This window comes from Ictalurus furcatus, chromosome 21 (genome assembly GCF_023375685.1).
Source record: "Ictalurus furcatus strain D&B chromosome 21, Billie_1.0, whole genome shotgun sequence".
Taxonomy (NCBI): Eukaryota; Metazoa; Chordata; class Actinopteri; order Siluriformes; family Ictaluridae; genus Ictalurus; species Ictalurus furcatus.
Window position 1 is genome coordinate 17,811,340 of NC_071275.1, and position 15,175 is coordinate 17,826,514.

General features: G+C 44.4%; 1 protein-coding gene across 1 annotated transcript in view; it reads left to right on the plus strand.

Moving 5' to 3' along the window:
* Nucleotides 1–15,175, plus strand: part of slc2a9l1 (solute carrier family 2 member 9, like 1) — a 16,934-nt gene continuing 1,759 nt past the window's right edge. The window contains exons 1-11 of the mRNA XM_053652369.1: nt 1–24; nt 714–809; nt 2,530–2,690; nt 3,107–3,231; nt 3,964–4,093; nt 5,605–5,753; nt 5,952–6,139; nt 12,369–12,479; nt 13,170–13,271; nt 14,877–14,952; nt 15,048–15,175. Coding sequence (XP_053508344.1) covers nt 1–24; nt 714–809; nt 2,530–2,690; nt 3,107–3,231; nt 3,964–4,093; nt 5,605–5,753; nt 5,952–6,139; nt 12,369–12,479; nt 13,170–13,271; nt 14,877–14,952; nt 15,048–15,175 — 1,290 coding nt within the window. The remainder of the gene's footprint in view (nt 25–713; nt 810–2,529; nt 2,691–3,106; nt 3,232–3,963; nt 4,094–5,604; nt 5,754–5,951; nt 6,140–12,368; nt 12,480–13,169; nt 13,272–14,876; nt 14,953–15,047) is intronic.

Genomic DNA, 15,175 nt, shown 5'->3' on the forward strand with positions numbered 1-15,175 from the left:
ATGGAGAGCTTCTTGAAGCAACTGGTAGGCAAAATTTTGCTTAATTCTCCAAAAAAAAAAATCTGCTAGTCATCTGATTCTGACTTAATTGTTTAAAATGATTTGAATTTACAGTTTAAACAGTCTGCTGTAATTTAATCATAGACCGTTTTAACAAATCCAGACTTCAGAAAAGGTGAAGCTGTGACAGGAAACTTGAGTTAAATAACTTTCATATATTTTCATATATATCAAATTTTTTCACATTTAGATGTACAGTTTTTAAAAAAACTAAACTATCGTACAATAATAATGGTACGGCCCAATATCACAGCTTCCCATATGGCATATACCAATGTAGTGGTAGTCTTAAATCAAGCAAATTCTAGCAAAACTGCTAGAAATATTTATTAGAAAGGACCTTTTGGGAAGATTAACGCATTACGAATCGACATCATCTTTAAACATTGTGTTAATAGAACAGTTTGGCCAAATAAAAAAAAAGTTAAGTAAATCATTTTAAGCTAGGGAAAATTTCACATAAACATTTCCTTTAACAAGGTAACGATGAGATTTCTTTAAATATAAACTCTTAATTATTTATCATGATTACTAGGATCGTTATCGAGGGGGAAAAAAAGTAGGATATTGGAGAGGAATGAAGGAACAAATTTGAGCCGATCCTGTAACGCATTGAAAAAGATGTGGATTTGGAAAGGTTTGACTCGTTTCAGGTCCAGGGCAAGGCGTTGCTCTTCATCATCATTCTTGGTCTGGGAGGACGTTTTCAGGTCGGATGCCACCTCACACTGATCAGCTCTCCATCTCCTGTAAGATTTGTTTATATCATCTGTGTCATTTATGGAGGGCTCTCTCTCCTCTCTGAGGAAGAGTAACATGCTTACAAAGATAAGGACGTAGAAACTTGTTAAAGATAAAGAACAGTAATAATAATAATAATAATAATAATAATAATAATAATAATAGCACTTTTTAGCTTGTAGATTCTCTGAGTTATGGATAACAGTTTTGACACACGGTACTCAAACATATAATATGTTATGATATTATACTGTAGCAGTAATCCTCTAATCAGCTCCTTGTGCTTGATATACTGTACGTAGTCATGTGACTCTGGAGCAGTGCTGTCTTTTACAATATTCGTTTCAACCTGTTCAGTCATCTAACACATGATAATATGAACAGCACTGTTCTAATCATAAGCAACTATTTTTCCTAATATACAAAGTGCAGAAGTTTTTATCCTCCACAGTTTTTCAGTGAAAAAAAAAGAAAATTGTATCTCTAGTTTAAACTACAATTAAAACTTTTACACTGAGAGGATACAAAAACATATTGTTTTCTTCATTGTGATTCAAGGGTGTACAAACTTTCACACTCCATTGTACTTATTTTTATCTATCTATCTGTCTGTCTGTCTATCTATCTATCTGTCTGTCTGTCTGTCTGTCTGTCTGTCTATCTATCTATCTATCTATCTATCTGTCTGTCTATTTATCTGTCTGTCTATCTGACTGTCTATCTGTCTATCTATCTATCTATCTATCTGACTGTCTATCTGTCTGCCTGTCTATCTATCTGTCTATTTGTCTATATATCTATCTGTCTATCTGTCTGTCTGTCTGTGTATCTATCTGTCTGTCTATCTATCTATCTATCTGACTGTCTATCTGTCTATCTATCTGTCTGTCTGTCTATCTGACTGTCTATGTCTGTTTGTCTATCTATCTATCTATCTGTCTATCTATCTATCTATCTATCTGTCTGTCTGTCTATCTGTCTGTGTATCTATCTGACTGTCTATCTGTCTGTCTGTCTCTCTGACTGTCTATCTGTCTGTTTGTCTATCTATCTATCTATCTGTCTGCCTGTCTATCTATCTGTCTATCTATCTGTCTATTTGTCTATCTATCTATCTGTCTATCTATCTGACTGTCTATCTATCTATCTGTCTGTCTGTCTATCTGACTGTCTATCTGTCTGTTTGTCTATCTATCTATCTATCTGTCTGCCTGTCTATCTGTCTGTCTATCTATCTGTCTATCTATCTGTCATGTATCTATCTATCTATCTATCTATCTATCTATCTATCTATCTCTCTGTCATGTATCTGTCTGTCTGTTTATCTATCTATCTGCCAGTCTGTCTGACTATCTATAGTTTTTTTTTTGTCTTAATGAATTTTTAAGAGGGAAAAAGAGAAGTTCTACACCATTTACACAATGTGACTGTAAAATGATAAAAAGCATGATGCATTGTTCATTAATGAATTAAAAGTATTCATTGCAGTGGTATAATAAGAATAAAACAGTTATTGGGAAATAATCAAATTCGGGGCCGGTGCCAGTCAATCCATTTTGGCTGGGATGCACCACTGATTATTTTACTACAACAGCAAGCCCTCAACTGAATTATTCCCTATAAATCCAGGTCAACAGCTCAATGTCCAAAAATATACCATTCCAACATCTTCAGCAATGTATTTAAAATTGCAGTGATCTCTTTTTATCTTACCGTCTCCATCCACAGTTCATTAGGAGGTTTATAAACAGTAGCTGGACTCTGCGGTACGGTGAAGCTCCAGGAGAAGACACGCTCACGCTCATCTGGGGTGCAGTCGTGACCTCTTACGCTATTGGTGGCCTGATCGGCGCCGTTAGTGTCGGGTTTGTCATCAGTCATGTTGGGAGGTGTGTTTTCATTTATTGTATCCTGTTTACTACTCAGGACTTAATGTCTCACAGAGTGTAACATTAGGCAATATTCTAACCAGAACACTAGCACAGAGTTTGTACACGGAGAGATCGTACACGGAGAGTTTGTACATTAGAGAGGTCATACGCTGGAGAGTTTGTACATTAGAAAGGTCATACACTAGAAAGTTTGTACACTGGACAGTTCATACACTGGAGAGTTTGTACACTGGAGAGTTCGTACACTGAGAGTTCGTACACTGAGAGTTCGTACATTAGAGAGGTCATACACTAGAAAGTTTGTACACTGGAGAGTTCGTACACTGAGAGTTCGTATACTAGAGAGATCTGGTTAGATTCTTGCCTAATGTCCTTAACTTCCACACACTCTGGATTGTGAATCCTTCTCACAGAAAGAAAGCAATGATCTGGAACAACGCGCTCAACATCGTCGCTTTAGCCATCATGATGATCAGCAAAGTTGTAAATTCGTTTGAGATGATCATGCTGTCTCGCTTCATGTTCGGTTTAACCTCAGGTAAACCCCCCCCCACCCCCACCCCCACCCCCCTGTCTCTCTCTCTCTCTCTCTCTCGTAATTCACTTGCAAATACGACAGTATACACTTCTGCAGTCGTGTGTACCATGTACAGAGCAGTCCAGAATTAATGGCACCCTTTATGAAATTGGTAAAAAATAATGTATTAGAAGAACAACACATTCAATAAGTGATATTTTGAGCTGAAACATGCAGCGGTTTTGCATAGTTTTATTAAATTGTTTTGTGTGTAACCAATTTTTTTTTTCTCTACAAAACACTGCTGTTAATCACTTTTAACTGTGAAACAATTCATATTTTTGAGAGTCCTACCATGGAGAGAATAACCGCATCACTCCATTTTGTCTTCTCATTTATCCTGTTCATTCTTTTACATTTTAGATTACTTTTAATTTTTATTCAGTCATTCTGCTACTCTTTGAATTATTGTTGATTGATTGATATGGCACTTTGATCTACTACTACTATTATTATTATTATTATTATTAGTGGTTATCCTGTTCAGGTTATACCACACAGTTTCAAATCCAAAGAGAGATGGCCATTAATAAATGTATTCCTCTTTTGATTTTTTTTTTTAATCTCCTGAACTCTTATTCCTCTCTCTCTCTCTCTCTCTCTCTCTGTAAATAAACACACACACACACACACACACACACACACACACACACACACTTATTTATTTATTTATTTATTTATTTATTTATTAAGGATTAGGTGGGAACATTCATTCCATCTACCTCGGAGAGAGCACGCCCAAGAAAATACGAGGGACAGTGACAGTAACAGCGAGTACTTTCCTTAGCATTGGAAAGCTGACAGGGCAGACGGCAGGTCTGAGGTGAGGAAATTGTCTCGTACCGAGGGAGCACGGAAGCAGAAGCGGGCGGCAGGATGAATACATAAGCAAAGGGTTGGTCAAAGTTCGTAGTCGTAAGGCAGGCAGAGGTCAGGTGATCGGCGAACAACACAATAGGGGTAAGGCAGAATGTGTAGTCGGAACAGAGGATAAGGTCAAAGAAAGTAAGCAAATAAACACAGGGAAACAAAGGCTTGGAAAACGACAGAGAACAAGTCAACTGAACGTATACTTCGCAATGACATTGTGTTCTAACGGTCTCTATATCCTGTGGTGTGGGTGTGTGTGAGATTGGTGACAGGTGTGTGTGTGATTAGAACTCCGGGGAAGGTGAGCGCATGCGTGTGTAAGGGGTGTGTGTTGCTTCTTGGGAAATTGAGTCTTGGCTGGGCTGGGATATGACAGAAATGAGACCCTACTGAAGCGTGCAGCTCTAATCCTGCAGAGTTTAATTACAAATCGAATAGAACTGAGGTGACACAATTAATAATCTGCTTTAGCCTAATCCGTGTCTTAGCCTGGTCTAGTGATGTATACGAAAGAGAAAATAAGACACAGTGGGACTTATAATTAGGTGTTTAAATTGTAGGGGAGCTCAAGCGAGATGATCTCCTGCACCTTCATTTTAATAGAATGGCAGGAGAAAATGAGCTCAAAACATTTGACCCTGTAGGATGGGACTAGATTTAGCTAGAACTTCTTGTAATCACATTTCCATGACATCAATGCTGAGACCTCTGTGTAATAACAAATTAATTGAACAGAACATGTAACTCCAGTTATTAATGGCTACTCTTATATCCATCGGAAACTCAACAGGGCAAATCGCAGGTCTGTGGGGGGGTGGTTGGGGGTAGGGGGTTAACTAATTTTGGAAAATGAGAACTTACTGAAGCGTACGATTCATTTGCAAACCAAATCTATTAAACCCGACATGACATTAATGAAGGTCTACAGTTAAACCGAAATGTAAACGCTATGGACCTCTTGGATTTTATGCAGTTACGTTCTATAAAAAACGTATGAGTGGACGTACCTTTTATGGTTCCTCTCAAAAATGTTTGATGAAATATCTTGTCAAATATCTTAGATCATGTCAACTATCTGTCTAGCGTTCGCATTGAAGCATACAAACATTTTTGTATCTGAATTGAAAAGAAGAAATCCTGTCAGGTTAGCCTTAGACCTGAAGATCGTACACGTTTTTGAACATTACTCAATGAATATAACTTAAAATCCTCTCAGACAAATGGCCAAGTTAGCCTATGTTAGCTATACGCTTAGTATTCACATTAAAACTCCTCTCAGAAATACTGTAATTTGAGTAATTGTGTGATTGTTTTAACAATAGAAAGAAACATTTTTGACTTTGACTCTGAATCCTTTCAGAAAACCTGTCAGGTTAGCTTATGCTAGGTAGCTGCCTATATTAGCTGTTTTGTATATAATTGTCTCACTGCAATGTGTATTAGTCACTCTTTCTGTTGAAACAGTGAGATCCTGGGTCGAGAGGAGTCCTGGGACATCCTGCTCTGTGTTCCAGCGTTTTTCTCTTTCATTCACATAGTAACGCTGCCCTTCTTTCCTGACGCGCCAAGATATTTACTGATCGAGAAAGGGGAACTTGAGGAGTGTAAAAAAGGTGAGAATTTAGTTGCCTTGAATTTGGTAGCCTTAATAAAATGAAGAAGTTAAGTTAAGGTTAAGTAACATTTAGTATAGTTATATTTAATGTTAAGTCAGCTCCTGTTATCATTTTGTTTTCTTCTCACTCATGAAGTAAATAAGACGAAAACGTAGCTTGAAATCTGGATCAGAGTAAACCCATGTGTTGTTGCAGCGCTGCAGAGCCTGTGGGGTCCGGGTGACTATAAACCGGAGATCGAGGAGATGCAAGTGGAGATGGACGCTCTGAAAGGACAACGCAATAAGAGTCTGCTCGAGCTGTTGAGAGACTCGCATGTTCGCTGGCAGTGTCTCTCTCTGGTCACCGTCTATACAGCCATCCAGTTTTGCGGTATCTCAGCAGTAAATATCCTAAAACATTACTTATCATTTTATGATACTTTATAGAGATATGTATCTGCTGCAGAACATCAGAAAGCTGGGATTCATGACTAGTTATTTAGGACAATAGTAATAAGTGAAAGAGGACAGTTTATAGTTTTCCACAAACTAATGATTGCTTTGTGTCCACTGTTTATATCTCATCCTATTTTATTTATTTATTTATTTGAGGGGAAATATCTGCCTCAAGACCTGGTTCAACAAAAATGGCAGATGTGTAAATCAACCTATGAGTCTGGAATGAGTGAATGTTGCATCAGTCTGTTGAACAATCCATTATTAACTGACGTCTCTGGAAGCTCCGCCCCCTTCCCATCATCTTACATTAGTAATCTGTGGCAAAAGTCAAAGAAAGGGAGTTTATCCTCACATCACCTACACACAATGACACTTGCTAATAAATAAAAATAGCTTGGCTTTTAGTTGTTGAAAGTCCATGTGATTTGAGCTTTGAACCATGATAGTCTCTCTCACACACACACACACACACACACACACACACATTCACCTACCTACTAAGCCACCCTAGCAGACTGTGAGACACCGCAGGTCAAATCTTAAACAACAACTGGATAAAGGCAGTCAGTCGGTGACTGATAATTTAGAGACAGAAAGAAGCCGCTAATAAACAAGTCCTGCTCTGTGGCTCCATGGCAAAGCTCTTGACTTGTAATGCTGTGGTCCCTGGTCCAAGGCTCACTTTTGCGCTGCTATTGACAAGAAATGTGCTGATCAAAAGCCCTGTATTCATTCATACTGTAGGGATTTTAGCCAGCGGTGGGCGGAGCACAGACACACAGGAGGCTGTTTCAAGGTTATGGGAGATTTATTGAAGACAAAATCCGTGAGCGGGGGTGTGTGTGTGTGGGTTGAAGGGCGATCGGGCGGTGAGGGTCTCAGCCGTCGGCGGTTACAGCCAAGGGGGCGGGGCGGAGCCGTCACTCGCATCGGAGTCACCTGAAACCCGAAAAAACACACAACAGCGGTTAGCAAACAGGCATGCATCGGCAAAACTGCATAAAACACGCCAGAGATTTGCGCACATGCTCGGAGATACTTCTCTCTTTCTGCGAGGGGAATATCGCCCTTTTATACTCTCCCCTCGCTTGCTGGATGGTGGAATTCTTCCGTACGGTGCACCATTCACAAGCCGTGGGTGTGTCGGCGGCCCCGCCGCCACGTGCTCACTGGATGTCCAAAATATTTGGTGGTGCTTAAGCGGAACTGTCTCTTCTGCGCCACTGCGGCAGTCGCGTGAGGAGCAATCTTTGTTTCCTGTGCGCCGGCTACCGGCCTGGCGCCACAGTACCCCCCCAGCTCCGAGCCTACTGCCGCCGCATGTCGGGCCCACAGGGCGTCCCGTCTTGAGAGGCCATCTGCATTTCCGTGTTGGGTCCCTGCCCGGTGCTGGACCTGGAATGAGAAATCTTGTAGGGACAGGAACCACCGAGTCACCTAGGCATTAGTGTCCTTGGCCTTGGCCATCCACTGGAGCGGGGCGTGGTCTGTCACCAGGACGAAGTTCCGCCCAGCCAGGTAGTACTGTAGTTCCTCGATGGCCCACTTTATTGCTAGGGCCTCCCTCTCTACGGCCGCATACTTCCTCTCCGCTAGGGACAACTTTCGGCTAATGTAGAGGACCGGGTGCTCCTCCCCGTCGAAGGTCTGTGAGAGGACCACGCCCAGCCCGGTTTCTGACGCATCTGTGTGCACGGTGAATGGGAGGGCGAAGTCCGGTTTACGTAGTACGGGGGCGCTGGTGAGGGCTTCCTTCAGGTCCTGGAATGCTCGCTCTGCGTCTGCAGACCATTTCACCCGGTCCGGCTGGCCCTTCTTTGTGAGATCTGAGAGGGGGGAGGCTAGAGAGGAGAAGTTAGGTACAAACCTACGGTAGTACCCTGCCAACCCCAGGAAGGCACGTACCTGTTTTTTTTGTCCAAGGTCGAGGATAACCCTTTACTGCCTCAATTTTCTTTGCTTGTGGCTTGAGTAAGCCCCGGCCAATACGGTACCTGAGGTACTGTGCCTCGGTCAGCCACAGGTGGCACTTTTTGGGGTTGGCTGTCGGCCCAGCCTTCCGGAGCTCCTTCAGGACTTCCCCCAGGTGGAACAGGTGGTCCGACCAGGTGGAGGAGTGAATGACCACATCGTCCAGGTAGGCGGCTGCGAAGGCACGATGGGGTCGCAGGACAATGTCCATCAGCCTCTGGAACGTCGCGGGAGCTCCATGTAGCCCAAAGGGGAGGACCCGGTATTGCCAGTGGCCGTTCGCCATGCTGAAGGCCGTCTTCGGTCTCGCCTCTGGGGCCAGCTCCACTTGCCAGTACCCCTTTGTTAGGTCCAGGGTGGAGATGAAACGAGCCCTCCCCAATCGCTCCACTAGGTTGTCCACCCAGGAGAGAGGATAACTGTCAAACTCCGAGACCTGGTTTAGCTTCCGAAAGTCATTGCAGAGGCGCATACTTCCATCGGGCTTTGGTACAACTACGATAGGGCTGGACCAGAGGCTGTTGGACTCCTCTATGATGTTGTCCCGCAGTATCCGGCTGACCTCCTCCTCGATAGCCCTACGGCGGGCCTCCAGGACCCGATAGGGCCGCTGCCGCACCACCACTCCCGGCTTAGTTTTGATTTCATGCTGCACCAGCTGCGTCATGCCTGGGGAGGTAGAAAAAACATCAGTAAATTGCCCCACTAACTCTGTCAGCTCCTGCTTCTGGGCGGGGGTGAGTTCTTCGCCCAGTTGGACTAAGGTGCCCTGGTCGTGATCTGTGTGTAGGGCCGCAAACGCAGACAGTACCGGTTCTGGCTCTATCCACCTTTTCAGCAGGTTTATGTGGTACGTTTGTGTGTCTGCTCGCTTACCGGGCTGCTGCAGGCGATAATTCACGGGACCTCTCCTCTCGAGGACCGTATATGGGCCCTGCCACCGAGCTAGGAATTTGCAGGAGCTGCTGGGCACTAGCAGGAGTACCCGACTCCCAGGTTGGAACTCGCGCAGTTGCGTTGGGCGGTTGTACACTCGTTTCTGTTCCTCCTGGGCGGCTCTCATATGTTCCTGGACGATCGGGGCCACTCAGTCGATCTTCTCCTGCATCTCCTGTACATAGTCGATGACCGAGCGGAATGGGGAAGGCTGTTCTTCCCAGGCTTCCCGTGCCACGTCCAGCAGTCCACGCGGCCGCCGTCCGAAGAGGAGCTCGAAGGGTGTGAAGCCCGTGGATGCCTGGGAGCACTCTCGGACAGCGAAGAGGACGTATGACAGGAGATGGTCCCAGTTCCTCCCTTCCTCGTCTACCACCCGCCGCAACATCTGCTTTAAGGTCCGGTTGAACCGTTCGACCAGCCCATCCGTTTGTGGGTGGTAGACCGATGCCTTTAGGTGTTTCACCTGCAACAGCCAACACAGATCAGACATAAGCTTTGACACAAACGGGGTACCTTGGTCAGTTAGGATGTCTTTTGGGATCCCCACACGGCTGAACAGGAGCACCAGTTCTTTGGCGATGTTCTGGGAGGTGGCTTTACGCAGTGGTACCGCCTCGGGGTACCTGGTGGCATAGTCCACAATTACCAATATGTACTTGTACCCTCGGATGGATCTGGGGAGCGGCCCAACGAGGTCCATGCCGATCCTCTCAAACGGGATGCCTATGATGGGAAGCGGGATGAGTGGTGCCAGCGGGGGCTTCCTTGGGGCCGTGCGTTGGCACTGGGGGCATTGTTGACAGACGCGCCAGACCTCTGCGTCCATGCCTGGCCAGACAAAACGGTCCTTCAGCTTCTCCAGGGTGTTTCTCGCCCCCAGGTGGCCCCCGAGCGGATGGGCATGGGCCAGGTGCATCAGGGCCCGTGTTCTGGCTTTGGGCACGACCAAGAGGTCCACGGTCTCCCCTCAGTGGTTGGGCCGGTGGTACAGTAAGCCTCCTTTGACCAGAAAGTAAGAGGAGGGGAGTCTCTGGTTCAGGTTCTGGTCGATCCCTTCGATCTGGCGCACCTGGGCCCAGCAATATGTCAGGCGACTGTCCTCTTTCTGCTCTTGGCCAAAGTTCCCCTGCCGGTTTACCTGCTGGAACACAGACGAGAGAGGGTTAGAAGGTGTGCGCAGCTTACCTTCTGTCCCGGCATCCACCTCGCCTCGGGCCAGGTAGGCCTGCTACACTCGTGCTTCCTTTGCTCGCTGCGGCGGTTTTGGCTGATCCAGCGTGGGGAGGACGTGTCCTGCCGGCCAGGTTTTCTGGGTCTTCTTCGGTGTCCCATGGTCTGTCTCGGTCAGGCTAGGCTCATCCTGGGGTGCCCCGTAGTCCGGGTGGCCTTGCTGGTGCTGTCCCTCTTTGCAGAGTGCCAGGGTGGTCAGAGTGTGTTCCAGGGCGGTCAATAGTTCCCTTGATATCCCGGGGGCTCGCATCCCCATGGCCTGGCATTCTGTGGGTGGCAAGGTCCTCAGGAACCGGTCCACTGCCACCCTCTCTACAACCTCGGTGGCAGAGTGCATGTCAGGCTGGAGCCACCTCTTGGTGAGGCGCAGGAGGGTGTCCATCTGTCCATGTGGCTTGGCTTCCGGCCTGTAGCGCCACTGGTGGAACTCCGCCGCTGCCTGGAGTGGGTTTCGCCCTCACCATGCCAGGATCTCTCTCTTTACCTCTCCATCATCGGCTGCTTCCTCCGGAGAGAGGGAGTAATAAGTCGTGCGCGCCTCCCCGGAAAGCAGCAGGCCGAGAATGTGTGGCCACTCATCGCGGTCCCACTCTTCGCGGCGGGCGACCCCCTCAGAGGTCTCGAGGTAGGCCTCGATGTCGTCTTCGGGGTTTAGAGGGGGAAGCAGGCGTCGGACCTCACGGCCAGGATCAGGGAGGTGCGTAGCAGCTGCGGGAGTCGCGGTCCTCAGGGCCACTAGCTCTTGCGTCACAGCTTGTAGGCTGTGGGCGAGCTGTTGTGCCACCGTTTGCTGCTGAATACTGGCCTCCAGAAGGTGCTGCAGCGTGGGATCCATGTTTATGAACAATCCCCAAGGAGGAGAGGGAAAATGGGGAAAAGAGAAGGAGAGAAAAAAAAAAGCTTTTTTTTTTTTTTTTTTTTAGATGGGTGGGTCTGTGCTCATGCCTGCATCCTCCACCAGTGTAGGGATTTTAGCCAGCGGTGGGCAGAGCACAGCCACACAGGAGGCTGTTTCAAGGTTATGGGAGATTTATTGAAGACAATCGGTGAGCGGGGGTGCGCGTGTGGGTGCATGTGTGTGTGTGTGTGTGTGTGTGGGTTGAAGGGTGATCGGGCGGTGAGGGTCTCACCAGTTACAGCCAAGGGGGCAGGGCGGAGCCGTCACTCGCATCGGAGTCACCTGAAACCCGAAAAAACACACAACAGCGGTTAGCAAACGGGCACGCATCGGCAAATCTGCATAAAACACGCCAGAGATTTGCGCACATGCTCGGTGATACTTCTCTCTTTCTGCGAGTGGAATATCGCCCTTTTATACTCTCCCCTCGCTTGCTGGATGGTGGAATTCTTCCATACGGTGCACCATTCACGAGCCGTGTGTGTGTGTCGGCGGCCCCGCCCCGCCGCCACGTGCTCTCTGGATGTCCAAAACATTTGGTGGCGCTGAAGCGGAACTGTCTCTTCTGCACCACTGCGGCAGTCGTGCGAGGAGCGATCTTTGTTTCCTGTGCGCCGGCTACCGGCCTGGTAGCCGGCCTGGTAGTGCGCCACAATACATACATTTTAGCAACTTAACAAGTAGATGGTAATGTGTATAGTATAGACAACTCAGACTTCTTCCCCTCAGTATGACTCTCACTTTGGAAAATATCCAAGGTACTCTGGATTTAAGGAGCAACACCAGGAAATACTGAAAAGTATAGCAATACCTTTATGACACAATGGTGGTGCCGTGGGTGGTGCAGTGAGGTTCTGTGGTTCAAGCCTTAATTCAGGTTACAGTGTGATCTGCCTCGTGTTCAGTGCTCTATGGGTAGGCTCTTGATCCAGAGTGATATCACCATGAATAAGATGAAAATACAAATACAATGTAAAATCATGTGATGAGTGTAAAAAAACAACAACTGGGCAGTTCTTGATAGTGTCCAAAAAAATCTGTCTAAGAGATTCTTAGAGTCGCTACAACCAACAGCATGTCTGTTTCCACATCGTATATTTGTGCATTCATATTGCACGCCTACTGTTTCCACAGATCAGCGTTTATGCTTTCAGCATCTTCGAGGAGGCTGGAATTCCCGTGGATAAGATCCGGTACGTCACGCTGGGCATCGGGGCCTCTGAAATCCTCACCAGTGTCATGTGTGTAAGTTGTAGATTACATCAGAGCTTGTATAGCCATACAACCGAACGTCACGGTCTTCCATAGAACATGATGTCTACTATGAATTTTAACAGTAAATGATGCATAACACGACATATTACATTATTACTGCAAACATTACATCATGTGGTTCGGTAAGAATGCTAGGATGTTGCCTGGTATGTTTCATGTTTTTAAAAAGTACACTTCACCTCAAACCTTGTTTTTGACATCTATTTCTATTTTCAGTAATAATAATGCTAGAGGTGGCGGTTCCATACAAACAAAACAAAACAAAAACAAAACATCATTAGACAACATAAAACAGAACAAAAGCACCTACACTTTTACCACTCAGAACAAAAGCCAAATGAATATGCAAATTAGAACCAAATCCTACTGGTGTACTAGTACAGTACGTTTGCATATTAGAACATGATTGGCTCCTAGATTTTATGATGCAATAACACTTGCCTGTAATATTTCCACGTAATTATTAAAGCACCGTTTATAAAGTTTAAGGTGTGTTTAAAAAAAACTAAACATTATGGTGCATTTCAAGTGACATGAACTTAGAAACATCATTAAATATCATTGTCATTGCATCATCAATAAACGTAAACATAACGTTAACTCCCTGCACATGATGTTGTATCGACGTGTAATACGAAGTGTTAATGTTGTCTCACACAGAGCCTGGTGATTGACCGTGTTGGAAGGCGAGTGTTGCTTTGGGCAGGTTTTGGGATCATGGCAGCCATTATGGTATTGCTCACCGTCACAGTTCAGCTAAAGGTGACTCTCTTTTATTTCACACCAACCACACCTGGACGTCCTGTGAAAGCCTGTTTCCGGAATGGAGAAAAGCATTTTTTTTAAAGGTAATTGCGAGTTTACATCTCGTAATTCTGACGTTGTTTTTTTTCCCCCTCACAATTTAGAAGCCCACTTGACACAATAACTTCAGATAATAAGCGTGCGCTAACGTCTGGTTGTCTTGACTAGCCGATGAGTGTTGGTCTTACTGTATATAGCCTATTTTGATGAGAAAGATTGATGTTTTTCGGTGCATTAATTGTAACTCACTAAATGTTAAGTGAATGTCTAAATTGCGAGAAAAATGTCAGAATTGTGAGCTGTTAACGTGTAGTTGTGAGAAATAAAGTCAAAATTGTGATATATGAACTCGTATTTGTGGGGAAAAAATGTCAGAATTGCGAGATATTAACTCATAATAGTGAGAAAAAAGTCAGAATTGCAAGATTTAAACTTGCAATTGCACGAAAAACCTCAGAGTTATGAGATGTTAACATTGCAACCAAAAAAGTCAGAATTGAGAAATATAAACTCATAATAGTGAGGAAAAAAGTCAGAATTGCAAAATGTAAACTCATAATTGTGAGAAAAATACTTAGAATTGTGAGATTTAAACTCATAATTGCGCGAAAAACATCATAATTATGAGATGTAAACTTATAATTGCTGGAAAAAAAGGAGGATTGTGAGATGTTAAGTCAAACTCGTCTGAAAAAAAAGTCCAAATTATGAGCTATAAAGTCGCAATTACCTTTTAATTTTTTTCTCTATGGAAACAAGCTTCCATAACGTCCTGTATAGTGTGGGGTTTTTTTGATAAGAGTCCAGTTGCTAAGTCATGTTAATTCATACCTAAAAACTGTTTACTGACATTTCAACTCTTACTTTTGTTAATTAATGAAGCTCAATTGTTTTTACTGTATGAAGTAATGTTCACACACTTTTATTGTGAAGTACTACGGATTTTTTTTTAAATTTCCCCTTAAATCTTAATTATATGTATAAATGTTTATATTTAATATGTACCTATAGTTCTGGTAGATGTGTTTCCTGAGATTAATTTTGAATATGTAGCTTAAAATACTCATCAGTCCGTACAGGATTTCGCAGCTTTTTTTTTTTTTTTTGTGATCGTCTCGGCCAAAAAATGCTTGATTTTGCTGCGGCTTTTGTTTCTAAATTTGCTATGCAAATTGTGGAGTTTTTTGTGATTATTTTTTTTGGCAGAAAATTAATTGAATTGGTGAATGTTTGTTCCGTAAACGAGACCTTTTAGCTGTACTCATGTGAATCGAAGAGGGCTTTGGCTGAACGCTCGTTGTGATGACGTCACATGGCACGTCTTGGCCCAAATCTGCGGAAAATCTGCGGTAATTTTGGAAAATTGTAAGCTCCTCCGAATATTGAGGAGTTTGCTTGACTTTGTGTTAATCCTGCAAAAGACCTGCAGGGCCTGATTTATGATAACTGATGGAAAATAAGTCGAACCAAGTCTTTACTTTGTGTCTGGAAATCTGTCCTGATGAAATCATGATCATTAATGGAGTGGTGTTCATTTTTATTACACCCCTCTCCTGTTATTAGGATTATGATTTTTGGATTCCATACGGCACAGTCGGCCTTGTGTTTCTGTTCACCATCTTTTACGGAGGAGGACCAGGTAAAACCTTCAAACTTGTATACAGTGTATATATAAAAAAGCTGAGAATGAAGCTGTTCAAATGTACGATTAACTGATTTGTTCTTGATTGACAGCTGCCGTGAACACGCCACTCAGTTATGAGATGTTTGTCCAGTCAGATCGGTCTGCTGCGTTCACATTAATGGCAGTTCTTGTATGGGGAGGCTTCCTAGTCTTCAGCTTCGTTTTTCCATTTCTTCAG